General features: G+C 42.3%; 2 protein-coding genes across 5 annotated transcripts in view; one reads left to right on the forward strand and one right to left on the reverse strand.

Moving 5' to 3' along the window:
* Positions 1–6,304: 6,304 nt before the first annotated feature.
* Positions 6,305–9,627, forward strand: ATP5PO (ATP synthase peripheral stalk subunit OSCP). Its single transcript, XM_085297738.1, has 7 exons — positions 6,305–6,407; positions 6,599–6,649; positions 6,739–6,849; positions 7,255–7,384; positions 7,501–7,613; positions 8,979–9,065; positions 9,449–9,627. The coding sequence occupies exons 1-7, from the start codon at positions 6,375–6,377 to the stop codon at positions 9,560–9,562; spliced, it is 639 nt and encodes a 212-aa protein (XP_085153864.1). The 5' UTR covers positions 6,305–6,374; the 3' UTR covers positions 9,563–9,627.
* A 6,436-nt stretch (positions 9,628–16,063) lies between these two features.
* The window catches only part of ITSN1 (intersectin 1), a 136,858-nt gene continuing 126,952 nt past the window's right edge, over positions 16,064–25,969 (reverse strand). For 3 of the 4 annotated variants that reach the window (XM_085297743.1, XM_085297740.1, XM_085297741.1), the window contains 8 exons: positions 25,651–25,749; positions 24,635–24,802; positions 22,730–22,942; positions 22,099–22,220; positions 20,075–20,157; positions 19,891–19,974; positions 19,314–19,487; positions 16,065–18,438 (listed from right to left, as the gene is read on the reverse strand). In XM_085297743.1, the coding sequence (XP_085153869.1) occupies positions 18,290–18,438; positions 19,314–19,487; positions 19,891–19,974; positions 20,075–20,157; positions 22,099–22,220; positions 22,730–22,942; positions 24,635–24,802; positions 25,651–25,749 (1,092 nt within the window). In that variant the 3' untranslated portion in view covers positions 16,065–18,289. Of the gene's footprint in view, positions 18,439–19,313; positions 19,488–19,890; positions 19,975–20,074; positions 20,158–22,098; positions 22,221–22,729; positions 22,943–24,634; positions 24,803–25,650; positions 25,750–25,969 lie in introns of all 4 variants that reach the window. The other variant, XM_085297742.1, reaches the window with a different exon arrangement.

A 25,969-nucleotide genomic window follows, 5' to 3' on the forward strand; every position in this document is an offset into this window, starting at 1 on the left:
GTCTGCCCACATGAGAATATCATTATTATATATTATTAAAATCTTTTAGACTTTAGGAAATCTTTAGGAACATTTTAAGGGAACTGCAGGAGGGAAGCAAAGCATCAAAAAATAAAATCATTAAATGTTCCCAAAGTATTTCTAAAAACTTTAACAAAGAAGCTATTTATGCAAAGGTCCTTTGGGGACTGCAATCTATGTCTGTGACTTTTATAACCTTGCCCTGATTCCCTCTYCTGCACTTGCAGGAAACACCCTAGGGGTCTTCAAAGGAAGTCTCAACATATGTGTTTTTCCACATTGCTTCTGGCTTCATATTTTTGCTGTCCCTCAAAAAAAAAAAAAAAAAACACACACACAAGCCAAGTCATAACTTACAAACACCAAGAATGATGATGCTGTCCAACCAGTGTCACATGCCAGCAGTGCTCTACAGAAGTCTTCTGAACTGTGAATCTCATATTTATATCTTGCAGCAATCCAGATAGACCAGGAAAGACAGACCAGGAAAACATCAACTAAAGAAATTTCATGGATGAATCCCTGTCCAGCTTGTGTTTATACCCAGACTATTTTTAAAATCTTCATTTGCAAAAACACAGTATTCACCATTTTAGGTGACCTTYTTGAAAAGGTTATGTGCATGTTATAATATCTGGCTGCAAAAAGGGAACATAATGAAAAAGCTTGACCCATCAGATTTAAGCCTTTAGCATGTGATCTGAACAAGGGTGACTTTCACAGATATCATACCACAAGATAAGTGACTCAATGAGGTTCCTAAAATCAGCAGAGTTACTCTGGTTTACAGTTGAGTAAGCAAGATCAGGACTGTCATAATAAATGAATCCTTATGAAGGTGTTCATATACATTGCAAAACAGGCTGAAGAACAAGAGTCAGAGGACTTGCTGAACTCATTTGTCTATGACTCCTCAAATATCTTATTTTTTCATGCTCAGTCAAATAAGGGGAAAACACTATTTTACCAAGTACTATGCCTACCAAATTTCCTCTTGTCTGCATGCAGACTGTTAAAATTTGCTATGAAAACAACCAACTTAGTTCCATCTCAACTTTCAGTTTCAGGTTTATGTATGCCATTCAAGTGAGCCAGGCAAATCCATGAAATTCATTTCACAGGGCATTGAGCAAATGGAATGTGGAATAATGTTCTTTGATTTCTGACATAGGATCAAATGCAAATGTGCTACAAGGAAGGAGAAGGAGACATGCAACAGACTTGAAATGGATAAAAACCTCACTACACTAGCCCTCGTTAATATAGGAACAAAATTATATTGTTAGTATTGGCTTCCCTCTTGTGGTAATGAGCATGCTACACTCTTAATAGCTAACCAAAATCTGCTAAGACACTTGTCTAACACAAAAAGCTGCAATATGCTCATTCAGCAAGATCCTTGCATCCCTGCACAAGACAGTTAAATTCAGTTCAAGGCAGATACAAAGACCTAAACACAGCAAGTGGTTGAAAGGCTGGAGTCTCAGTCTGCCAAAATATCCACTGACATAGATATTTCAGAGATTTACACTGCTGTGACTCAGGCTAGTATCTGGCCCAGGTTTAAACCGAAGAAAGAGGGGTTTTCCACATTTTTCACTTTCACAAAACATGAAGGCACATTTTCAGTGATGAAAAAGGTTAGATTTCCAGCAGGTGCAGCATAGCAACAACAATGCAATTTATTCTGCCAGGGTGCTTCATCCGGGACACCGACTAGCTACCTGACTGATGGTGGTTCACATACCAGGCCTGTTCAGTCAATGATCTTTGCTGAGTCTACCAGCTTAGTGGGTACTTCTGTGACAGACCTCCAGTTCCCTGCATATGTTGCCACTCTGACTCCAGAAATGGGACTAGGTTAAAGTCTATTTTCCATGGCAGTGATAGAGCAGGTACGGTAGTCCTCCTCCTCTTTATTTTCTCCAGAGCCACTTGTATATTACCATAATTTCACTGACATTTGTGAACTTGTTTTTTTTCCCCCAGCAACATGTGTGAGAAGTTATCACTACTATTAATAAAGTATGTTTTATCAACAGAACTTAAAGCTGTTTATAAAGGATATTGGTCTCATTCTTGCTTTTTTAGAAGGGGGAACTGAGGCACGAAATAATTAGGAGCAAATCAGCAGGCCCAAAGCAGAGCTGAAAATAGATAAATCTCCTGTGTCTCAGTGCAATGCTCTAACTGCTAATCTGCCATTGTGCAAAGCAGTAAAGCACAACTACTAGTACTACCTACCCCAAAGCACATCTATGTTTATTATTCACATACTTTCCAAAACCATTTTATTAGTATAAGACCTTGCTAATAAATACTTATTTTACCAACGTATTAAGATCATTTCACAATTCACCCTTAAATTAATTTAGTAGGCTTTACTAGTTTGGCTTAAAAGAGACACAGCGTTAGCACTTTTGTCAAGGAAGCCACAAGCTCCTAGCTGTGCTCCTCCCTGCCCCTACCAGCCTTTTAAAACAGATTGCTGTGATAGCATGGAAAATAAACCAGAACAGCAGGAGCACCTCAGATGTACAGGCTGTACAATAAAATTCTAATTATGTACCATATAAGACTAGATTGAGACCTCTCTTGGATGGCAAGAAAATACAGGCATAGGTGTCTCTTTTCTGCAAGCATCCTGACAAAGAGCTTGTAGTACAGTAGTCTGATGCTAAGGTTGGTGAGTTCAGCCTAACTCATTTAAAAGGTTTTCTGCTCCTTCTCTGAATTCCCCTAACAACTTTTTGTGGTTTTACAATCATTATTTCTGGCTTGGAAGAGGAAAAAAAAGTGTTTTCCATCCCGTTACTGAACAAAAAACCCTTTTGTTAACAGGAAAATGAGTCAGGTCTTCCTTGGGCAGCTAAATTGTAGTAGGTGGGTCACCATGCCTGTGAAGGCTTGTCTCTGGGAGTTGGTGTGACAGAGCACTTGAACTTACCTGCCCAAGCAGAACAGCTTATGGAGTAGAAGTATGGAAAACAACCAGATGAATTAGATTCAGCAAGAGTCCCAACCGTCTCTGGGGAAGAAAAGGGCAGCCCCCTAGAAGAAAACAAGACTTCCTTCAGCAGCTGCAGGAACAAAAAACACAGCAGCAATAGAGAGCAGAGAAACAGGCTAGAGCTTCCCTGCATCACATAACCTAAACCTGATTCAAGAACCATAAGAGGAAACTCCTCCACTTCTTGTAAATAACATTAACTTTTTACAGAGGTCAGGAAGTTGTTTGCAGCTACACCCTGACTGCTCTGGGACCCTCCCATGCTGAGGCTGGGAATTCCAGGCTCAGCCAAGGGGAAACAGCTGGGTGCAATTACTGACTAGCAGGTGCAGAGCAGCCTTCAAAACAGGCTGAGAGCCACCGCTTCAGGTGAGTTTCAAGGAGGGGGAGAAAAGAATTTAGCATCTTTAACATAACTTAACATTTTTGAATCACTGGTATAATTACATTTGTTTTGTTTTGTTTTAAGGAGGGGAAAGCTTAGCATGTTTTGTGGCACTGACCTGTTATGTACTCATCATTATGAGGACACCTGATGTGCTGTTGACAAACTTCATTTGATTTTACCTCTATACGCTGTTTAGTTGTTTGTGGAATGACCTAGGTCTTGCTGTGAGTTTTATGACACCTCACACAGCTGGTCTGTGATTGAAACATCCCTAACACTACTACAGTAGAATCATCACAGTCTTTCTAGAGACATAAAGATGCTGATTACAGACAAATCTGTTGCTGTTATGCCTGTGTGAAGTCCACTTCTTCAATAAGCTCAAAGGTCTGTCTAAATGAATCTAAAGTCAGACCAGTTATTATCAGGCTTTCTCAAAAAAATAGGAGGGAGGATATATTTTGCAAAATTTCAGTTCTATTCTGTCTTTACATTGAAAAAAAGTGATGTTTATAATATCATTATATTCCGTAGGAACAAGTACTTTAAGATTACAATCCTCTAAACACTGGCTTCCATTTAAAGAGGTAGACCCACAAGTGGAGATGTTCATCCAGGTGTTTCTCATAGAAGAGTATGTAAATGGAGTATGTGTTTGAATGCATACAGGTATGGATCTCGGTGATTAAATTGAAACAAGGGACCTAGTCAAATATCAGATGATGAGAGATGCCAGTATGGAGAGTTTAATTATTTTTAGGATTAAAAAATAAAAAAAAACATTAAAACTCGCATACAATTATATTGATGGAGGAATTATTACAGGTATCCATCTACAAGAATAAGCTTCATCAGGATTTAAATTTTCCTTCCAGTGTAAGGTTTAAACTGTTTATCACTTGTGGGATTTTGTATGTCTAAAAATAACCTGAGGGAAGTGCTCTGATTTTAATTCTGGAAAGCATTATCAGGATCTGACCCAATCCCAAGTTCATTAAAGCATCCTCAGCTCTCAGTTATTTGGCTGGCCTCAATAAGCCAGATTTTCTTATGTATAAAAATGCTACAATATCATATAGTGTTTCAGAATGACACTAATAAAATTTTGGATACATAGCCTTCGTTCAAATAAATCCATGGGTCATGGATCCATGTGCAAATTCATGTGCATTATTTTGAAACATCCATGCATGCACATTATCACGAAAATTAGGCAGAATATGCTCTTTTTCTTAAAGAAAAACAAAGATTTTTCTACATTTTAGATATGCACTTCTTAGTACCATAGATATTAAAATTATTGGGTGTCATGTCAGGCTTTAATCTGTCATGGACTATACCTGTATATCTTTGAAAGTCACGGCAGCAAGCATAGCTAAAGACAAAAGGAGGAACCGAATTCCAACATCTAGAATAAAGCATATTGGTGATCTTGTTTTATCTCTAGTGGGATGGTAGTGCAGCTTTTTTATTAAGACACTGTTTCCTGCAGAGCATGGTTATAATTCTCTAGGTTTGATTTAGCCAGAGTGATCACAAGTGAGCATTAGTCTTTCAATTTGTAGCAAGAGCAACATCTAGTGTTTAAAACTCTGCCCTGCATATTGATGTAGCATGCTTGTCATTAATGCAATGCTTTGTATTTCAATAGCACCTCCATTCTGAGCTAGTCATACCACAGAAATAATTACTCAAATTTTGTAACAGCTCTATGAAGCAGTCAATCATTTTACCTTTACTCGTAGAAAAGATGGAAGAATTAAGGACAGAAAGAGTTTAATCGTTCAAGATAGTGCAGTGGTATGCAGGACCTGAGTGAGCTGTTCAAGGTCACCATGACAAAGTCAGAGCTAAAATTCAGATTGCCTGCCCTGTGCTTTACCTAGAAGATTGTTGCTTTGCCCCAGGAGACGTTTGGATCTAGTTTATCCAAGGGGAGGAAATAGCTCATTGTATTTCAGAGAGAGTTTCACTGTGCTAGAGGACACCAGAGATGTACGAGAAAAGCACAGCTGAGATTTTCTCTTTTGAAGAACTTTTACATGGAGATTTTTCTTGGTGCCTCTGAATGGAGGGAAATGTGTTTGTGTGAATTACAGGAACCTCACAGGAACATGGGACTGGACATTGGACGCCAAGTCAAATGTCACTTCACTATACTATAATTGCAAGCCCCCCAAGTGATCCCTGTGGCACAGATGACATTTCCCTTCCCTTAGCCCCTCGACCTGCAAAGATGCAAATAATCAGACTGCAGTGACCCAACTGCAAAACACATTGCAACTGTTCATCTAAGACAGTCACATACTGCATTTGGGCCTGCAAGGAAAGCAATTGCTGTGGTTACTGTGATCACCTCCAGAGCCACATTCCTATGACTCTGAGAAAGTTGATTTTCAGCAACACAAGACAGCATGTGGGAAGGGGGACAAGGACGAGGATTTTTCATCTTGAGTTTCACGACACAGGGTGTTCCAGTTACAGCTCCAGCACCTGGAGGCCAGGGATGCCAGAGGCACCTCTGCTTTCCTCTCCTTCACCTCGGGGCCAGGCACAAACCACCACGGCCGAAAAAAAAGGGGGGGGGGCTCCCACGGGAAGAGCGCCGCGGCCGCGCTCCCGCACCTGCGTGCGGCCATCCTTGCCTCACCCCTCGGGCTCCACAGGGCCCTGACTCATGGCTTCTCCCCTCCAACTCCCAGCCAAAAGCGGCTCGCAGGGGCTCGGGGAGCGGCGGGCGCGATGGCGCCGGTGCCGCCGGGCCGTTGGGCGCGCGCGCGACGCCCCCCACCCCCGTGAGGAGCTCCGCCTCCCAGCAGGCAGCGCACGGCAGGCCGCCCCTCAGAACTGCCTCTCCCAGGGTGCCCCGCGGCAAGAAGCACGGCGGGGCGGGAAGGGGGCGGGGCGGCTGCCGGCCGTGGCGCGTGCGCGTGGCGTCACCGGCGGCCGGAGAAGATGGCGGCGGCGGCGGCGGGGCTGCGTGTGAAGGTGAAGGGCGGGGAGGGCGCGGGGCGCCCGCGGCGGGCACGAGGAGGCGGGGCTGCGTGTCGCGCGTGCGGGGTCTCCCGTGTCCGTGCGGGGTCCCGCGCCCCTCCCTCCCCCCTCAAACCCCGTGCGCGCGCCCGCGGCCCCGAGGCGGCGGTTGCGCGGCGATGCTAGCCGTTATATGCGCCCCGCAGGTGCGGCACCTGAGTACGTCCGCGGCGAGGCCCGTCTCCAAGCTGGTCAAGGTGAGGGGGCCCGGGGGGAGGAAGGGGACCGCCGGCGAGCCGCGAGCTCCCTGGGCGGCTCTGAGCGCCTGCCTGCTCTCTCGCCCCAGCCCCCCATCCAGGTGTACGGGCTGGAGGGCCGCTATGCCACTGCGCTGTACTCTGCCGCCTCCAAGCAGAAGAAGCTGGACCAGGTAGAGAGGGAGCTGAGCCGAGTCTGGGTAAGGCCTAAGTTCTCACAACGATTTGGGGGCTGTGGGGCTTGCCTTTGGTTTCTCATTAGGGGGATGGATTCAGCTCTTAAATACTGTGAGCCTGCCCCTTTCAACCAGCACAGTTTGTCCGCTATCTGTACCTGAAGTCTGTTTTTGTGCTGTTCCTTTGTGCCTCCAGTGCTGCCTCTCAGCCTGTTAAGCTGTTTAGCAGTGATACAGCATCAGCTGTGAAAGGAACATACTGTAAACATGCAACACATAAAGCTGTTATCTCATTTTCTAGCTGCTTACTTCTGACCTCCCTTTATTCTTGCTCAGCTAATGACCTTGTTGCCCACCCTGAATAGTCCAGCTTGGCCTCGTAACACCTACAAAATTCCTGGCTTTTGTGTTGTTTGTGTATCCTTATAGACTCTTATGAAGGATCCCAAACTATCCAGTGTTGTTATGAACCCTCATACCAAGAGCACAGTTAAACAAAAAGCTGTAAGTGATGCTTTAGCAAAAGAGAAGATGTCCCCTATTACTGTCAACCTGATGAGTAAGTAAGCATTTGAATGTTGAAAAACATCTACGGCTAATTGTTATTACCAGTARCTAACCAAAACTTCTTCTTTTGGGTGTTTTAACCCCTCTCAATACATCCACTTTTTCCAGACTTGCTTGCTGAAAACGGTCGCTTGCGTTACACTCCAGATATTGTTTCTGCATTTGGGAAGATCATGAGTGCATACCGAGGAGAAGTGCTGTGCACAGTTACCACTGCCCAGGTGAGTTAGAATAATCTAAGTTGTGCTTAACAAGTAATAGCATAAAAGGCAAACTTCAGTTTAATTTTGCTCACTGTTCATATAACAAGCTGCTTATGCTACAGAGAGGAAAAATCTCCCCTCTACAAAGATGAAATTCTCTCTCGAACTGGCTTTTTGGTATCCAGTGGTTATTGGTTGGAGCTGTCATCAAGATCATACTGAGCAGGTCAGAGTTAACAGATCAGGTGTCAGGCAGAGCAAGGCAGTTACCTGACTGAAGTAAGAATGCCTGTGGTGCCTGCTACTGTACCTCACAGAGAGTGAATACCTAGCGCAGTAATTCCTCAGTGCAGTAATCAGGATAAATGGCTAACTCTGAAACCATGTAGCCTTTGGGTAGGGCTATAGTGAGCTACCTACCTGGACTAAATAAGTCTCACACATTTCAGGTTACACGGCTGGCTGTAGCCCACAAGCATGGTCTAGCTGATGACCTTCAGGAATATGTGAAAAGGTTTTCATAGGTTCATGAGTTTTCCCAAATACTTTGTATGTAAAGGTACTTTCCTAGATGTAAAGGTACTTTCCTACAACCTTTTTTTCTTTTTTTTTTTTCTTTTTTGGCTCTCAAACTGTTAGTTGTATCTATTAAAGCTATTTAATAGCTAGCTAAATAAGTTTAAATAATGCCAAAATAAAGGCATTACTGTTCTGTGAAGTCTGTTTCTCTTTCTGGTTCCTGGTCACAGTAATATCTGAGCAACTCATAGGGAAGGCAGAAATAAATTCTCGGTGTCCTTCTCACAGGAATGTCGAATTCTCTATGCCTAAGAGAGTTACCTACCTGATAGTGTGCTGGCAACTTTGTGCCTGTGTCCTGAGTCGCTGTCTAGCACTTTATGTGAAACCATCTTTCTACTTAAACTAATAATTCAAATTGTTAGGAGCAGCAAAATTAATCTTTCCCCACATAGCCTAAACACTGCTGCGAAGTAGATCTCAAGGTTCCTTGTCCAGTGCTTGCCTTTGCAAAAGTGTGGATTCTTGCCATGTGCTGCTTAAGATGGTAACATGAAACTGTTGCTGGGAATATGTTAGAAGTGGTACAGTGTTTAATGAAATTAAATGAAATGACAGCAGCACAAAGTGACTGCTCTTTCTGTACTGGCCCTTTGTTATTGCTACCCAAGAAGAGTGCTGACTCTGCTTTCTTGCAAGCATCTTTCTTTAGTGTTGTGTTTTTTCTTTGAAGATTAATCTAAAGATAACAAGAATCAGTATTTTCTATCACTTGATTTCTTTTATTTTTATTTTTATTTTTTTTGTGGTGGTGGCGGGAAATCCTTCATTTTCTTTGGCTTCTGTTCACAATTTTTTTTCCAGCCCTTGGATGATGCTAGCCTTACTGAGCTAAGAAGTGCTTTGAATGGATTCTTGGCTAAAGGAGAGGTCTTAAAGCTGGAGACCAAGGTATGGATTTTTGAGTTATAAATAGAATTCATCAAGTTAATGTTAAGCAGGCTTTGGTCTCTGTTCTTTTTTTAAAATTTGTTTTTAAGTCTTTTTTTTGGGGGGGGGGTAGTGACTGAATTCAGTAAAATGAATATGTGGAATGTTATATATATATATTTCTGTACTTGTAGACTTGATGCTGCAGTTACTAAAATCTTAACTTTGGAATATGGTGCCTGCAAAATTATATTAAACAAGGGTGTGTTAAAAGCTTTTTCTTCACTAGTGTAAACATTGAATACTAGAATATTAGGCTAACAGATCTTTGCTTTGGATTTTTAGAATCTATTCTGTATATATGTGTGTGTGTGTGTATATATATATATTTTTTTTTTCCTTAGACTGATCCATCAATCCTTGGTGGAATGATTGTCAATATTGGGGATAAGTATGTGGATATGTCAACAAAGTCAAAGATCCAGAAACTCACCAAAATCATGAGAGAGACTGTCTAGCAAGCTGTCATGTGCATTCATGATGCAACCTGTCAGATGAATATAATAAAATTACTACTTCTTGAGTAGACTGTTTATGTTTCTGAATCATCAAGATACTTTAATACTGAGAAAGATGGGTTGTGAAGCTGTAGGGAGTTTCATTTAGTCCTCAATGACATTTTGTGACCGTTTAAAAATCTAACTTGCCATGGATGCAAGTGAATGTTGCACTGAAGGAAATGGGGAATATTTATATAAGAACTGATGAACATGGTCACACTGCCAATGAGTTGCTGTCAGCTTCAAGAGAAGACTTTGACATAGGGTATGGTCAGGACTTCCGTTGTTCTACGTGTTACTTCTAATTATAGTCACAGTTTAAGTGCTAATTCCTTCTACTTGCTTTGCAGTTGTGACTGACTGTTAAGTAGGCTTGTCATCAGTGCATTCTCAAACGCAAAAGTAAATCAGACTGACATAAGTTTTAGAGCCCAAATTCACAATTCTGCGTTTGTATAGTTTAATGAAGATTTGTGTATGCTTTACACTAAAATTACTCTCTAAAAGGTTACTAGTAAGAGGTTAAGATGTTTGTAACTTAAGATTACTTACAGAAATGTTTGGAATTAGACTGGTTTACAGCTAGCTAGGACTAAGGCGATGGCAGGTTGTATGTGATTTGGGGTTTTCACTTGGACACCAACTTAGAGTTGTCTTTCAAATGTGTCTTGAAAGTGATGTGCCTCTGTTTTCCATTTAGAGAATCTCAAATAGATTTGAGAAGCATTGTAAAGAACCTGCTTTTTTTCCTGTCAATTCTTAGCAAGAATCATATCTGATAGTCTTATTTCACCAAGGGAGGTGAAGGAGTGTTGACCTGGAAGAGTTAACCTGAATTCATTTCAGTTATGTTATTGTTGAAGCCTGTTACCTAATCACCATCTGTATTTTACCTTTCTAATAAGTAGTCTCTGCATTAGAGAGACTGGTTAGCCCTCCTGTTTTTCTGGTGCTGATTGGCTGCTGTAGTTGTCTATATGCTAGAACTACATTTTCCATCACGGGAAAATGTATGGGCCATTCATCCTGTATGGAAGAGATGTAGGATAAAGTCTGCTCAGCATTCAGCTAGTTTTCTGGGAGGAAAGGGGGCCCGGTACAGTGAGCAGAAATGTGGCTGGGAAGGGTCCAAAGAGCCCCAGGGGCAAAGCAAAGTGGTGTTACCTGAGGCAGGGGGAGCAGCAGGGCCCCTGTAGCTGGAGGCTGCGTTCAGGCAGGGGACAGGAGCGCCGAGGCTCCGGGAGAGGAGCAGGCTCAGTGTGCGAGCTTACTTACACCTTAACGAAGACTTAACGAAGGGTCTCGTGCAAGCTGCCTTCAGCTCACAGTGCTGCTCCGTAGTGGCAGTATCGTATACACGAGGAGCTATGTCTTTCAGGATCTCAGCACCACATGGAGGAGATGCAGATGCGTTCTTTCAAGAACTGATGCCAGCCAGCACTCAGCTGGATTAATGAGGCCCGGACAAACTGGCTCTAAATGGGTCGGACCTTTCCAACATGTCCCATCGCATTTATGTTACGTTGCCTGAGATTCCCAGGCTACTGCGGGACAAAACTTAGGCTGCAGTGTTGTCCCGTTGTATTAACCCAGCCCGAAACAGGTGGGAAAAAGTATGTCCCCACGGTACAGAGATTAGTTGGTTTGGGGCTAGACAAAGAGATGTGCTGCTTAAAGTGCTGATCGTCGCTGTTGTGTGCCCAGGCATATCAGCCTGGGGTGAACCGGCCAAATTCACTAAATATTAACAAAAACTAGGAGAGAGACCGAAGGGGGACTGCCCTCAAGCAGCTAGCAACGGAGCCACAGGCAACCTCTAAGCAGCTGGATCGACGCTGTAGAGAAAGCACAGTTTATAAAGTTTATAAACCAGAGCCCATGCAAATTAGTAATACGCACACAGTAGTGACACCTGTCTCAGTAAGCAATCTTTTTTTTTCTTTTTTTTCTCCTTTGCTGCCTCACCGTAGCAGCTTCTCTCAATTTTCCTCTCTGAAAAGTGCGAACAATAAGCCACTTCATCTCTGTAACATATGTCAGGCATTAAATGGTAGTAATTTATTTCCCTGTTGCTGGATCTATCACTTTGCTCATGTCCTAGCTGTGCAAGGCCTTTTGTCAAAAATACTAATCCGAAGATTTATTCGATACATCTCTGACACCTTAATACCACTCTTATTCAATGCTTCTCAAGAACATAAGAATACACAGTTAAGATTTTTTTYCTTAAAAAAAACAGGATTTATTCTTGCATAATTTCACTTGCACAACTACAGTCTCATCTGTGTCAAACATTACACAGAATAAAATCTTATTTCAGTATCAACCTTGGTGAATGCAGTCTGGGAAGTGGGCGTAACTCCTTGAACAGATGAACACGTTTTAAGGACTTTCATTCAATTTGACGGTTATCTGTAAATAGAATTACATAACCAAGTGTGGCAGAGGAAACAACACAGTCAAAGCAACCAAAGCACAATTGAAATTGTCCTAAGAGAAACAGCGGTGTCTGATTCATAATTCTCCATAATACCTATTACAAATGCTTAAAAAAAAAAAACTTCACAGTATAGATGTATTACTGTAGAATCGCTGGATATGATTGAAATTAACAATACAGGTAAACTTTATATTCGCTTAAAAAATATTTCTTCTGTCTGGCCAGATCTGGCCAGACAAAAACAGATAACAGTTATTTTATAATGCCTTCGTAATTTTTAGGATCTTAAGAATACCACATACAGTACAATACTTCCTTTCTTAAGACAANAAAAAAAAAAAAAAAAAAAAAAAAAAGGAAACTAGTTGATAACCATTTGTTTGGCAACAAAAAGTGCACTAAAGAGTAACACCACCACCATCGGGGAGCAGTCCCCAAGTCTAAGGATTAACATTGAAAAAATACTACAGCGATCCTTCCCCTCCCAGAGATTTCCCAGTGCTAAGTAAAAAGTTCCCGTTACAAAGTCTGCGAAGGCTAGCAGGCGCTGAAACCGCCGCGTCCCCCCGCCACCATCACCACCACCCCGACGAAACGCAGCCGGGCCCGGGGCAGGGCGCTCTCCCGACGGCCTCGCGCCGCAGCCCGGGTCTCGCACGGCGATGCGCCGGGAGGGCAGAGGCGACCCGGCGCGGCCGAGCGTGCCGGGAAAGCGCTGCCGGCGCCGGCCGGGCTGCGGGACGCCAAGCTCGTCCTTCTGCCCCTTCCCCCCCTACTCTCGCGCACCCAGATCACCCGTTTTTGGTTCGCACTCGCGGCAACATTCARCAGCTGCTTTCTGCTCTAAGGTCACAGCCGAAGTAACAATTATTATTTCCTTTACCTCCATGACGTTTTTTTTTTAAGATTCCCGGAATCAAATGCTACATCCAGGGTTAGCAACAAGGAATTCACCTACGGTCACAGCAGGACCTTCTCTGACAACTACATCAAGCGACTAGGCTACTTTAACATCACGCTACTGCAATTTTTTAATACATTTAAATCAGGTCCTAAATATATCCTCATATGTACAGAAAAATAATCTCCCAAGGATGGTCCCTATTTTAAAATATTTAAATGAATAAACAAAATTGTGAGCCTATAAAGGTTTTCTTTCTGTTAGATTTACTCAGTATTTGACAACAACATAGTGGTGTTTTTATAACATATATACAAATAATCATATATCTCTCTCTATATATAAGCTCATATTTACCTATAGATACATTGATATGCATGAGGCCATCATAGGGCATTTGGGCAAACAAACCACCGGGATATACGTGGAATGTACACATGGAGCAAAGCCCTCGAAGCTAAGCTGATTTAACCCGGTTCCCAGCTTTTCTGTGTTTCAAGGGTTTTGACCGCTGCATTTAAATTAACTGAAGGTCCGCAGTGGCGACCAGAGCATTATGAAAGTAGACAGCACTGCTGCAGCAAAAGCTTGGCCTTGTGACAGCTTAGTTTTGAAAAATGTATTTACTTCTTAATAATATTATAAAAAAACTTCATTATCCACAATGTCATTTCCCCCCCCCCCAAGTAACAAAAAAAGTGATTTTTTTTTTAAGGGTAAAAAAATTGTAAAATGAACATTTAAAAAGTTCCCTCACAAAAACTCATATTGAGAAAATATATATAATAATTAAGTGCATCTAGAAAAGCGTTCTGTAATCTACCAGTCGCTGGGCTTAGCGGCAGCTCAGTGACGTGCTCTGGCTTTGGAGGTGCCCAACCGCACGCAGCCTCCCCGGGCTTTACAGACCGGCTCTCCACCAGCACTGCGCTTGGCAAGGTACCGGGTAGGTCTGAGGCCAAGGTCAACAGACTGGTTTACGTTTTACAGTGTTTCCCAAGGTGTTGCAATCCGTAAGTATACGAATTATTATGTGCCCAGTAAGCACAACTCTGGAAAGTTCAGTGGCTGTAACCCAACGCCCAGTCACTTTTGGGAAAGCAAGGAGGAAAACAGATCCAACTGCAGAGAAAATGAACTACTACGATATTTTATCTTAAGCTTTTTTCTTTCTTTTGCTTTTTATTTGTTTGTTTGATGCTCTGGTTACATCTGGCTCAATGTTCCAACCCTTAAAGAGTTCAAAGCAACATCATGATGTTGGCTCCAAACTACTGAAGCCCCCCCCCGAGCTTTCCGACTCGGCCCCAACCGGCCGGCAAAGCAGCCGGGGGTACGGCCAGCTTTAGCTGCGCCTGCGCAGGGCTGCGACCCCGGCCCGGGCGCCTGCCCGAGGCTTTCCAGGGCTTGCAACACCGCGGAGCCAAGCACCGCAGAGCTACAGCTCAGAAGGGAATTGCTGGAAAGGGGAGTAGCAGAGCTGTTCAAAACACCCGAAAGCCCAACTTCTGTAAAGGGGTACATGCAAATTCCTGCATAACTACAGAGCTGCGTTAAATCCTGCCTGGCTTTACCTGTAAGGCCTTCCTGGCTGAGGACAAGCGCATAGTTCATTATTAATCATCACTGTCGTCGTTGTTAATATTATTATGGGTTCTTACGGTCCTGGAAAATTGAAGTTCTGCTGTGATACTGTGGATCTGATTTTAAACTAATTAAAAAAAAAAAAAGACTTTCCCTTTCCCTAGATATCCTATCCTGTCTGCAACACAACCGTGCTGACCTTCTGCCTGTCCCCAGCTACCTCCATTTTCCAGCAGTCATTCTAATCATTTCTAAAAACGTTGCTGTTCCCTTCCAGTTTGTGACCCACTAAATCGGTTCTGCTACAAGACTTCTTAGAATCAAGGAAGCGCTAGACAGAAACATCATTCTCCTTGTTAAAATTAATATATATGGTGGGAGAATAAAATTTCCAGAACCACAGTTTGGAAAGCAAGCTACCAGTGCATTTTTTTTTTCCATTGCATGTTTTCTCATGGCCACAGATTTTGCTGTTTCTTTTCCTGGGCTTTTTTTCTCCTGGTTTATCGAAAGCAAGATCACAGTTTCCATGAAGGTAGCAAATGCATTAGGAAAGTCTCAGAAATATATTTAGAAAGGCTTCAACACCAGCCAAGGAGTTTGATGCTGAAGAAAAACTTCTCAGCAAATGTTCCTCTCTGCTAAAGCGCAGCCTGCTAAAAGGTGGACACTCGCTGTCCGGAGAGCCCGTCCAACGGCCCACGTGCCTGTTCAGCCCCGTCAGCGCCTCACTKCGAGAGCTCTCGGTGGAGGGACCTCGTGCTCCCCCTCTGCACAAATTTTACCCACAGGAGAACAGAGGCAGATCGAGAGAGCCAGTCCCCCAGCTCTGCAACACGCACGTTTACAAGCCTCTGCAGTTTTAATGGGGGATGCTTACCCAAATGGATTGCTAACGGCTCTTTCAAGTCAAAATATAGTCAAACATTACCTTGGGCTTAGAGTTTTGCTGCTGCTGCTGTTTGTTATGGCATTGGGAAAAGTTTACACACATCTGGATGGGGCTGGAAAGGGGGTCGTGCTCTAAGGAGCGTGATTTTACCGATACAGTCAGAGACGCGTAACCAAGAGTCCGAACTGCAGGGTCTACCCAAATACGGCTATTAAGACAGCAGCAGCACAGACCAGCAGGGTTTGGCCTGGCAGCCCGAGGAGGACACTCGGCAGAGCACAGCTCGACCTCCCCCCAGTTCTCGTAACGCCAGCTGACTTTGACCAAAAGACACCGAACTGCCTAACGCACTCGCTGCTGAACGGCTCTCGCTCCCCCAAACCCAAGAGAACTGGGTCGTATTTTAACGGGCCCACGGGAGCACGCTGCTTTCTGCGCCAAAGCACGAGTGCAGCTAACGAATCCCCCTCTCTCTCCTGTACGGGACTTTTGGAGCACAAAGTCCCAGATGCCTGTGAGATCTCTGCAGCTTTGGTGGGCAGGACAGCAGGTGACTGCCCTCAGGGCAGCCACGGAGTCAATGCAAAACGGCRTGCAAGACCCTAAGAGCCCCGAACAGGGAGAAACATGCTGGTGAAACGATACCTTAAAAGTGATGCTACTTTKGAAGCACTGAAAGGAATGGTCACCATGTTTACAGCTACTGAGTAAAATTACRACAGCAATAAAAGGTTAGACAATGACATTTAATGTTACTCCATTAATAGATTTTATCACTTTTTATCCTACCACAACAATGTGTATTTTCATATACATTATATTTAATAAAATGGGTTGATATGGAATTAGGAAAGCATGGGTTTAGTACTATTTACATATTTTAATCAAAACAATTTTCTTAACAACATTGAAAAATAGAAACTTAAAGTTCTCTTAATTGTGTTTTCAGCCAGTTAGTGGTAAACAAATGCATGCCTTGGAAGTTAAACTCCCTCTAAAATGCGTCAGTTGAAAGTTTCTAACTAAAGTGTGTATCTCTGTTTTGTTCAAAAAATACATAAGTATGTCTGTCATTTCTGATACAAAATTCTACACTATCTTCAATAAATAAATAATAAAGCGATTCTGAAAAGTATGAAATGTAAACTTTGTTGTCCCTCCAACATACATTTTTTTCCAATTGCTTGAAACATTATAGTGGTCTTGTAGGAAATTATGATACAGACACTTCCCAGCACAGTTTACACTTATCACCATACTGTATCTAGCTATCCGTTATGAAGATATCCTAATTTCCTAATGGAAATCAATAAGACTTGTAGTGTTAGAGAACACYGCCTCTACAGGAAAGGTGGCAACCAGTACTGAAAGGACATGCAAGGAACATCAAAACCTAACAACAGGCTCCACAAGAACATTCACATGCTCATGAAACAGGTTGATACCTCCCATTTGGAAAGAAAGTCATTACAAAAATACCAGTGTATGCATGATAGGTAATGAGCAAAATGAACCCAAGCAGAACAAAGATGAATTTTACTCTTAGGGATCTACTCTTAGGTCCAGACTCAGCAAAGCACTTGCACATGTGCTTAAGGGAAACCAAGACGTTAGTGCACACTCAAAGCTGGGTGCCTTTACAAACAGGGAAAGTTTGCCGGATGTGGGCCTATATGTGCTTGTGTGTGCGTGTGTATGTGCACACGTGTACGCACACCCAGAGTTAAATGCATACATAAATCCCAGCATTCCCCAAGGTGACAAGGCTTTTACTTTGGGGTTACCCACTCTGCACAATCACAGCAGTTCTCTCTCTGGTCACATCTGATATTACAGGCACCAAACCGATGATCAACCTGGCTTGCAACAAACACCTTTGTGAGCTACAGTGTGCTACTGCCCTGAAATCAATAACATGATGTCAAATACACTTAGGCACGGTACAATTTAATAACTGACCACCACTGATTGCTCTGCAAACTGGATACAYTGGGGTAGAAATTAGCTTCCTGAGCTAGAGCCATGATTTTTTTTCTTCCCCATTGCAGGTGACAGATCATTCATCTGCATTCACACAGTTAAGCAGCAGTAGTAAAAGTAGTACTGAAGTGGTATAGCGCAACATTCAGCAGGGCTCTATATTCATCTTCACTTACTGTGCAAACATTTACAATCCTATAGAAAATAGAAATTTCCAAAGGTACCAAGTGRGGGGACTCTTCTAGAGTGCAATTCATCTCTGTGCAGAAGGCCTGTACATAGTTTATTTTCAGGGGCAAAGTGAGTCATGAAGTGGTATGCTAATAGAATCTTCTCTGTTTATAGATATAGATTATTATTTATTTTCTAAGTCTTTTCAGTACCGCCATAAAGGTCTTCAGAAGGTCAGTCAAAGATCTTCTTACCGCATAACTGCTCATTCAATTCACATAACATTTACACACTACTTTGCCAAGCAATAGGCACAAAATTCCTACRGGGCAAAATCTGCAGAAAGTATCCAAACATACCAACATTGCCYTCTTCATGTAAATTAAAGAGTAGGSTAACTGGAGCAAGCASAGCAACCTATGTGGTCTATCAGCCTTTCAGCCTGGAGCACAACGAACAACTAGGTTATTTCACAAACCCAGGAAACTAATGGCAAGTTCCACATAGAAACTGAGGGAGGTTTCCTCACAAAATTGGGATTCATTTTCCATCGAGAATTATCAAGGCACAAAGATGCTCCTGTTTGCTTTGATAACCCTCTTATGTGTGAAGGGCAAGCAGTAGTTTCATACCAAACGAATAACRACTTCGCGACAGCTTCTGCAGACGTCTATTGCAGTGAACTCAGACTAAAATAAAACATCGGTCCCTTTCCCTCTAAGGCTCATCAAACAATTGCAGGTCCAGTCGTACGACTATCTCTCCTGTTGGGACTTCATGCAGAAGGAGACACTTTGTAACTGGTCCCTTCGAACCCTGATCCTTCTTTATGTCTGCYACACGGATCTCTGTTCTGCCCAAAAAGTCTGAAATGCAAAAAGACAGAATGCTTAGAAATGAAACAACTGTTTTATATTGCAATAAAGTGCTAATTTGTGGAAGGAAGTAAGCTTCCAYCTACACACAATAAAAGGAGATAACAAGTCTTCAGTCCACAGTATTTTTACAGTTGAAGCAGGCCACTGGCTGCCTATCTGCACGGAAGAGGATTTTATCTGGACCATATTAGGTGGCAGCAGCATTAGAAATAACTGACCCCCAAAGCAGAATAATCCACTACGTATTTCACAGCTGCCTTGCTTAAGTGGCTTGTTTATCTTGTGATACGTGGGAAAAAAGGCAAAAGGCTGCTCCACAGTTCAAAGGGTGTAAGTCCTCTGGAGATGATAAAGCGAACAAGTGTATTACACTAGTGAGTATGTCAATGGGACAGTTGGCACTGGCCACATGAATGAAAGTCTTAGAAAACAGTTCCTAAGAGATTAGGTCCCCAGTATATACTCTCTAATGCTCTGTATGTCTCCCCAAGGTTATCAAATCAGAAAAAGTCAGGAATTGTGAGTTCATTCCTGCCACTGTCATCACCTGCTACAGGGACCTGAAGACATTTCTCTTCCTCCTGCATTAATTTATCCATTTGCAAACAGTATCCTGAGTCCAATCTACAGACTTAGCAGAACTGCAAAGCACACTTCCAGTATCATGAAGTTGCACACAAAAAAACCCTCCAAAACCCAAAGGGAGCTTGATTCTCCTCGTCCTGATACAGGCATGACTGCACTGGGGAGGAAGGATGAGTCAGACCCTGGCTACGCAAAGGTGTTCACTACCCCAGCAGGCATGTACATCATAGAAGGGAGATCCGAGAACAGCTTTGGAAGCGTRGCAGTCTCCTACTTACCATCTGGGGAGAACTGGTCCCTTTCGAACACTGTAATGCAGAGTACGTCCTGCTCGAGGTCTTTGATAAAGAATTGGCAGTTGGAGTTCCACTTCGGATTGAGGGTGTCCTGTATTGTCTTGGTAATGTGGCACTGAGAGCCCATGGTCACCTCACAGTACGGGTTACTCTTTCCTGGGAAGAAGGAAGCAAATAAAAGAGAGTAACCATGCTTTTAGGTGTGTGAATACCCTCTTGGCTCCTATTGTCAGCTAACGAAGGAAAGGTTGTGGCCTCTTTGCCATTTTAATAAACAGGGACACAACTCTGCAAGGTGCAGAGCACCTTCCACTACCATGATTTTAGGACTTTGTGGCTTATGGTCTCCATGGTGGAAACTAAGCTTGCTTGAAACAAGTGCACGACAACTGCATGACTGCTGCTGAACTGCTCAAAATCACCTCTATATATTTTAAGGTCATTAAAACTGCTTCATTAAGCAAAATCCACGTTTTGGACAGAGTTTCCCTTAAAATTAGTTTAACAAAAGTGAATGTCTTCTTTATAGTGCATATTACGAAAAACCCAAGGCTCTTACCATGGGATCTGCAAGGTTTTAGTTCAATGCCTTCAACAACATTCACCATCAATCTCCCAATGCCTGTTGCTCTTTGTGAGCGAACTGTGGTTAAACAGAAGAAGAGAGACAAAAGTCACTATCATATATTCCTGCCCAGGGGCATTCTCACAAAAGAGGAGAATCCCTGCATCCCACGCTGTACCTAAGTAGGCCTTTTCCCTCTTCTTCTTTTCGGTCTCTATGTAAAGTTCTGAAGCAGCTTTAATTTTCTGAACCCAGGCAGTCCTTCAGAAGGAAAAGAAAAAAATGTTGCAAAATACCATTTCCATTATGATCCCATTTTTCCTCATTAGAGTATAGCAGAAAAAACAAAGCCAGCCTTCTTTCCACAACACTTGCAGTCTAAAGCTCTGACCCCATCCCAGGATCTGCTTTGCTCAAGCTCCCTGCTTAGAAGAGATCTTACTGAAATTCTTGGTACCTGCAGAGATTTAAACATCCCAAGCTAACAGATCTCATCACATCAAGAAAGCTCAAGAGAACCACAAACAGGTAAGGACTCGGGGAGAAATCAAATGGTGGAGATAACAGGCTTGTTCTTGCCAAGTCTTTTGCTTTACTACAATAAGCTAATTTATTGTAACTAGTAGAAAAAAGCCAGAGCATCTTCATTGCAGCGGTGGCTGGTTTTCTTGAACCTAGAGGTTTCATACCAGTGCCCTTCTGAGCCTCAAGACACATTAAGCATAACTCAGGGTGGAGTTTACAAGTGATGAGTGGTTTCCCTACTGATCCCTCAGCTCCCTTACAGGATGGGATCAGACTGTCACATACCCAGATCCTGGCTTCAGCAGCCACTGCTGGCCTGCTGGGTCCTACCGGGCCTCAAGTGTTTAGAAGAGCGGCTGCAACACGCAGGAGAGCCTGAGGCATGGGTCAAGGTAAAACGAAAGCAGCTAGAAGTCGTGAATGCATTTTAACATCCCAGTGAGAGAGCTGCTGTTGCACAGTGAGCTGCAGCTCTTTGCACTGGCCTAGACTGGCATTTAAACACTCATCTGCACAGACAGCTTTTTGAGAAAACAAAACRCTCAGGGGCAATTCTGTCTTCCAGGCCAACCCTAAAGTTAAGTAAATGGCAGCTTTGGAAGTGTATTAAGGACCAAATTTAGCCTATGATTAAATGGGCAAATTAATCATTCATTGATGCTAATTTTTTGTTTCTGATGTCGTTAATTAAAAGCAAGTAAATGACAAAAGCCTAGAGGTATCTCTCACCTGAAATTCTGCACTTATTTAACAAGCAGTTCTACTACAAATCAAAATCAATGGTTGTAAAGTCGTTTGACTGAAGTGYGTAAATTAGGAGAGCCGTCCTGGCCTCCTCTCTGTGGTGAGTGGAGAGAGAGGCAGGCACCTCCAGAGGGTGTTCAGGCAGGCAGGGAGCAAGGATGTCTTACACTTTTTTTACACATTAGAATCGATAGGTGTAACACATTTACAAGCCAGCAAAATATTATACCTAAACTATGTTATATATCTATATCCATATATAACTATGTTATATATGGGCACTTCTCTAATGGTTTCATTAGCTTTTGCTGGACTTGGAGTTTTCATTTTTTAACAAGTTATCTTTCAAGATTTTTATTTGTGCAGAGAAATCTTTTCAACATAAGTCAGTGTAATCCTGTCTTTCTAAGCTTGCCAGAGACAAAAATCACAAGGTGAAGTTTCAAGCTTGTCACTCTTTTGACTGTTTCAGTCTAAACTGACCAAGGTTAGTTTTAACCTTGTTTTCTCTGTTTAACCAGGTTTTCTCTGCTAGGTTTTTGCTTCAGGTTTTAAATTTGACCTGTTCCCGAATCTCATTCAACATATTGCCACACAAATGCTTGCACTGGCACAAAAACAGATGGCTGTTAACAGGGGAAGATAGGATTGCATCTTTTGGCTTCCTTATGCCAGTATAAAATGTTCCATAAACATCAGCCCTCTTAACCATTTCACTATTGCTCTTACTAGAATCTGGGAAACATCATTATTTCTCCCTCCTTTTCATACAACAAATATCACAGTATTCTCAGGCACAGGGGATTCTCCAGATAGTCTTGTGACGAACTGCTTTGTAAAGGTTTCCATGGAGATCACTATGCATCTGTGTATCACATACATTTGCATCAGACTTCTCAATTCAGTACTAACATCGCCTGTGCAGGTACTTACCTCTCATTAATGCTTTCAGCCCGAAGTGTATAGACTCTATCAATGTGGGAGATATGGAAGATGGGCTCATCTCCAGAGGGGTCTGTGGGTAATTTTACTAGTACCTCATTTAGAAAAATGGGCTGTAAAACATTAGGCAAAACCACAGTTCTATAGCACAAAATCTGAACAGTTACATTCAACACAGAGTAAATACAACAGTTTTCCTTTGTGCCTACTGTATCTTTTCTCTATTCTTCCTGCTTCCCATCTTTCTTCAGATCTGTCATTTTTTGAACTTATTTATTACCAAAGACACAGGTGTCTCCAGAGCCTGGGAACACATTTTTGGAAGAGGGCAGCTTTACGGAGCATCCCAATCTCCCCTTTCCTGCAGGGGGCAGCAAACACTACTCCCTGCATCACTCCCGGATTGAAGAGGTTGCTTTGGAAGAGCTTCAAAAGAATGTTTTCTTATCTAGCTAAAGCTAACAACTAGTTTGTTCACTATCAGTCCCCGGAATCTCAAGCATATACCAAACCTTTCCTACTTCTTTTTATATGAAGGCTATTGCCCACAGCACCAGTGCGGGAGCTGCTGCCTCCTGTACCAAGGTTAGAATACAGGTCACCATTTAAGGGTGATACTTACAGTTTTGTACATTTTATACTGAAGATTAGATTTGGGGCTGAAGACCTTGTCTGTGCCAGAAGAGCCAAGAGGTTTTATGATCTGAGTCAGGAGGAGGAAATCGTTGAACAGAAAGCCATACAGTTCCTTGTTACTCTTGGCTTTATAGAGTTTCCCACTGTGCAGAAACTTGCGCGGTCCCAAGCAGTTTGTAACAGAATTAAATACGAGTTGCTGCGAAAAGTAGAAGAAGAACAACAACGCACTGTATAAAGTAAAACAATCGAGGTTCCCCTGAAAGAGATCAAATATAGTTTTGAGTCCTAACATTGGCTTTAATTTGTGTCACAGGGATGATGAGCAATACGTCTGTCTTGCATATGATAAGCAGTGCAAGTCATAGGAAAGCTATACAAAATTAACTGTAAGGCAGCCCATCAGTTGCACAGGGCAAGTCCTGGACAATCAGAGAGAAGCCAAAAGCATCTGTGCCTCCTTTTGAATTTCTCTGCCACAAACAGGCATTTCCCTGAGTGAGAAACGAGGTGCCGATAACTTGTCCTAGATTAGCAGTAGTTATGCAAATGGCTTCTCCAAATACTAAGCTTTCTCAACATGGACTACATGAATTAGCAAGTGCTTTTGCTCCCAGTATCCGAATTTAACCCATGAAAACATACTACAGGACTCCCAGATAACCTGTCTTTGTGTGCTCCAATACCTGGGTTTAGAGGACAGCTGCCAATCAGTGGCTGGGGTGGGAAGAATTTATGACTCATCTAGAGGTTGTTATCAGATAAGTAGCAGGCTTACCCTTCGATAGGTTTAATTTTTAGGCTTTTTTCCACTGGTCAGGGTTGCATGGTTCTTGCCATCCTAGCTGGCTGAGCAGGTAGATCTGGAGTGGTTCCTTTTATAGATTAGAAACATCTAAGCCAGAAGACTGGTGTAAAGCTTAACCACTCCATGCCACAGATGCAAGGCTGTTACTAGCATTATCATGAAAGCAGCTGGTTCAAACAATATTTTTGATGTTCCAGGGTCAGATATCATGTACAGAAGACAAATGAACCTGAACCCCTCTCACTTTGGACAGTAGTTATGCTTAAAAGATAGCTGCCAGTGACTTTCACTCTTCTGAAATTGTCATACATGTTTTTTATCCTTGAAATGTTTAGACTCCATAAGATAAAAAAAGCATTTTTTCCAGTATAAAGCAACCAATGCTTTTTTTTTTTTTAACTTCTAGAACCAAAAACAATTTAAAATCAAGTTAATTTCTGTCTGCTTCTATTAGCATCACCAATAATAGGGAGGCCATCAAAAAGTCCTCTGTCCTCTTGTAGGACATACCAACATGATAATTCTTTTGCATTCTCACTAGAGAAGCTTGCCATGGTACCTTTCAAAATAATATGCAGTGGTAGACAAAGTGACTTCTAAAGTCTAACAGTAAAGTCTAGAGATACACTTGGTCAGCATTTTTGAGCTTTCAATGCAAAGTCTTATCACAAAAAATATTTTCTGTGATGAGCTTTAAGGCAGCCCAGGATGGTCAGGTATAGCTTCAGGATGAGGTAACAGCAGTACAACAAACACTGTATTGTACAGAGCTACGAAGCTGGAAAGTTGCATTTAAAAAATTGCAGCATTTAATCTGGCATTTGTCCAACGGCAGAAAACAAAAGCAGTATTTATCAACTAGAAAGCAGTAACATGAGCCACAAAAAGGATAACATGCATGAATGAAAGATAGCCAAAGAAAGATGGAAACATTGACGATTAAAACATTAATGATTAAAGATTACATTATTTGATTACACTGTTTGTCCCTTGATGCAATGCTGCATGTGAGTCATGGTTTCTTCCTGACTGGTGGAGAAGCACACCCACATTTTGCATTTCTCTAGACAGTACACTGTTTACCTCAGACAGGCCTTCACATTGAACATGAGCCTGGATCCACTCCAGCCTATCTGAATTTTCCTTTTCCCGCACTCCTTCATTTACTTGAGAACATAATTCTTCTGCTTTCTCGAGAGCATGCTTCAAATGACTGTGGTCAGGGTGGTTTTCAGGAGTGTTTTCTATTATCTGCAGATAAATAAAATACATTAGCCTCTTCTGTTAGCTGTAGTTAAAAACATATTAATCTTTTCAGCCCTGTACTTTATTTCTTTATTTTTATCAGAGATGGCCAATATGTTCCAAATTTCTCCCCTCCCCTTCCCCCCCGCCTTGAAATACATGAAAAGTAGGAGACAAACTCACGGCTTGGCTGTGAACAGCTGAAACGAATGCCTGTCCGCAGAGCCTTTACCTCAGGACAGAGCTCACTCTTCTGACATAAGCATGCAAATTCTGGTCATACACAGAAATACATCCACGACTGATAAAGGAACCTCTGCACGCCAACATCCAATTTATAATTGGATGCTCTCCAGTTGGGCCAAGTTCACTAACATTATTCAGTACGCGTTAGACAACAAATGAAAGTTAGCAAAGGGCTGTAAGTTATCCAGTAATGTAAGTTGCGTAGTAACATAACTTGCAACAATTTGGCATTCAGGGTTGCACGCTGAATGTCATTTACAAGACTAGGGGAAGGGATTGGCACTGGGGAAAAAGGCAAAGACAGACGAGTGCAAGATTAACCCGTTACTCCTGTTTTCTCAATTCTGAACTTTCCATCGGGCTTTGACTACCTGCTGGTTCTTTCTGTGCAAGTCTCACTTCCGTTTGTAACAGAAATCCAGAGTCATTTTGTTGAAGCCTGATGAGTTACTGCTGATTTGCTCCAATGTGATCRAGATAAAAGGATAGCCCCCATTCCCGCATCAGAAACCTGACACTGGCAAAGCTTGACACAGATAGGAAACTACTCTGTAATTAAGCTACAAGCAAAGCAGCATCAAAATCGGCATCTTTGCAAAAGAACGTACATTTTTAATTATTAGTGGGTATCTTGTTACCCGTTGCATAGGCTTTAGTAGAAAACTTGATAGTGGCATTCCTTTACAGCGAGGATCCATTGCTAACCTCTGAAACATTAGAGAGGTAAAATGGTGTTAGTTAGTTTGTTTAAAACACTGCAAAATAAGCTCCTCTAAGAAGGGAAAAGGTAAGACAATAAATGCTTCAGCTAAACTTATTCTTAGATCACAAACAACGTCAGAGTAGTAGAATTTCTTGCATTTTTCACACATATTCTTCTCCTGTCTTGCCAGTATAGCACAAAGGCCTCTTCTTACTATTTATTAG

Source organism: Rhea americana, unplaced genomic scaffold (assembly GCF_003343005.1).
Source record: "Rhea americana isolate MKP2758 unplaced genomic scaffold, rheAme1 scaffold_130, whole genome shotgun sequence".
Classification (NCBI taxonomy): Eukaryota; Metazoa; Chordata; class Aves; order Rheiformes; family Rheidae; genus Rhea; species Rhea americana.

What these genes read in the sequence shown, in the direction of transcription:
- ATP5PO (XM_085297738.1), top strand. Translation starts at nt 6,375, where the DNA reads ATGGCGGCGGCGGCGGCGGGGCTGCGTGTGAAG. An exon ending in CGGCGGGGCTGCGTGTGAAG is followed by an intron (nt 6,408 to 6,598) that starts GTGAAGGGCGGG and finishes TGCGCCCCGCAG; the next exon opens with GTGCGGCACCTGAGTACGTC. An exon ending in TCTTAAAGCTGGAGACCAAG is followed by an intron (nt 9,066 to 9,448) that starts GTATGGATTTTT and finishes TTTTTTCCTTAG; the next exon opens with ACTGATCCATCAATCCTTGG.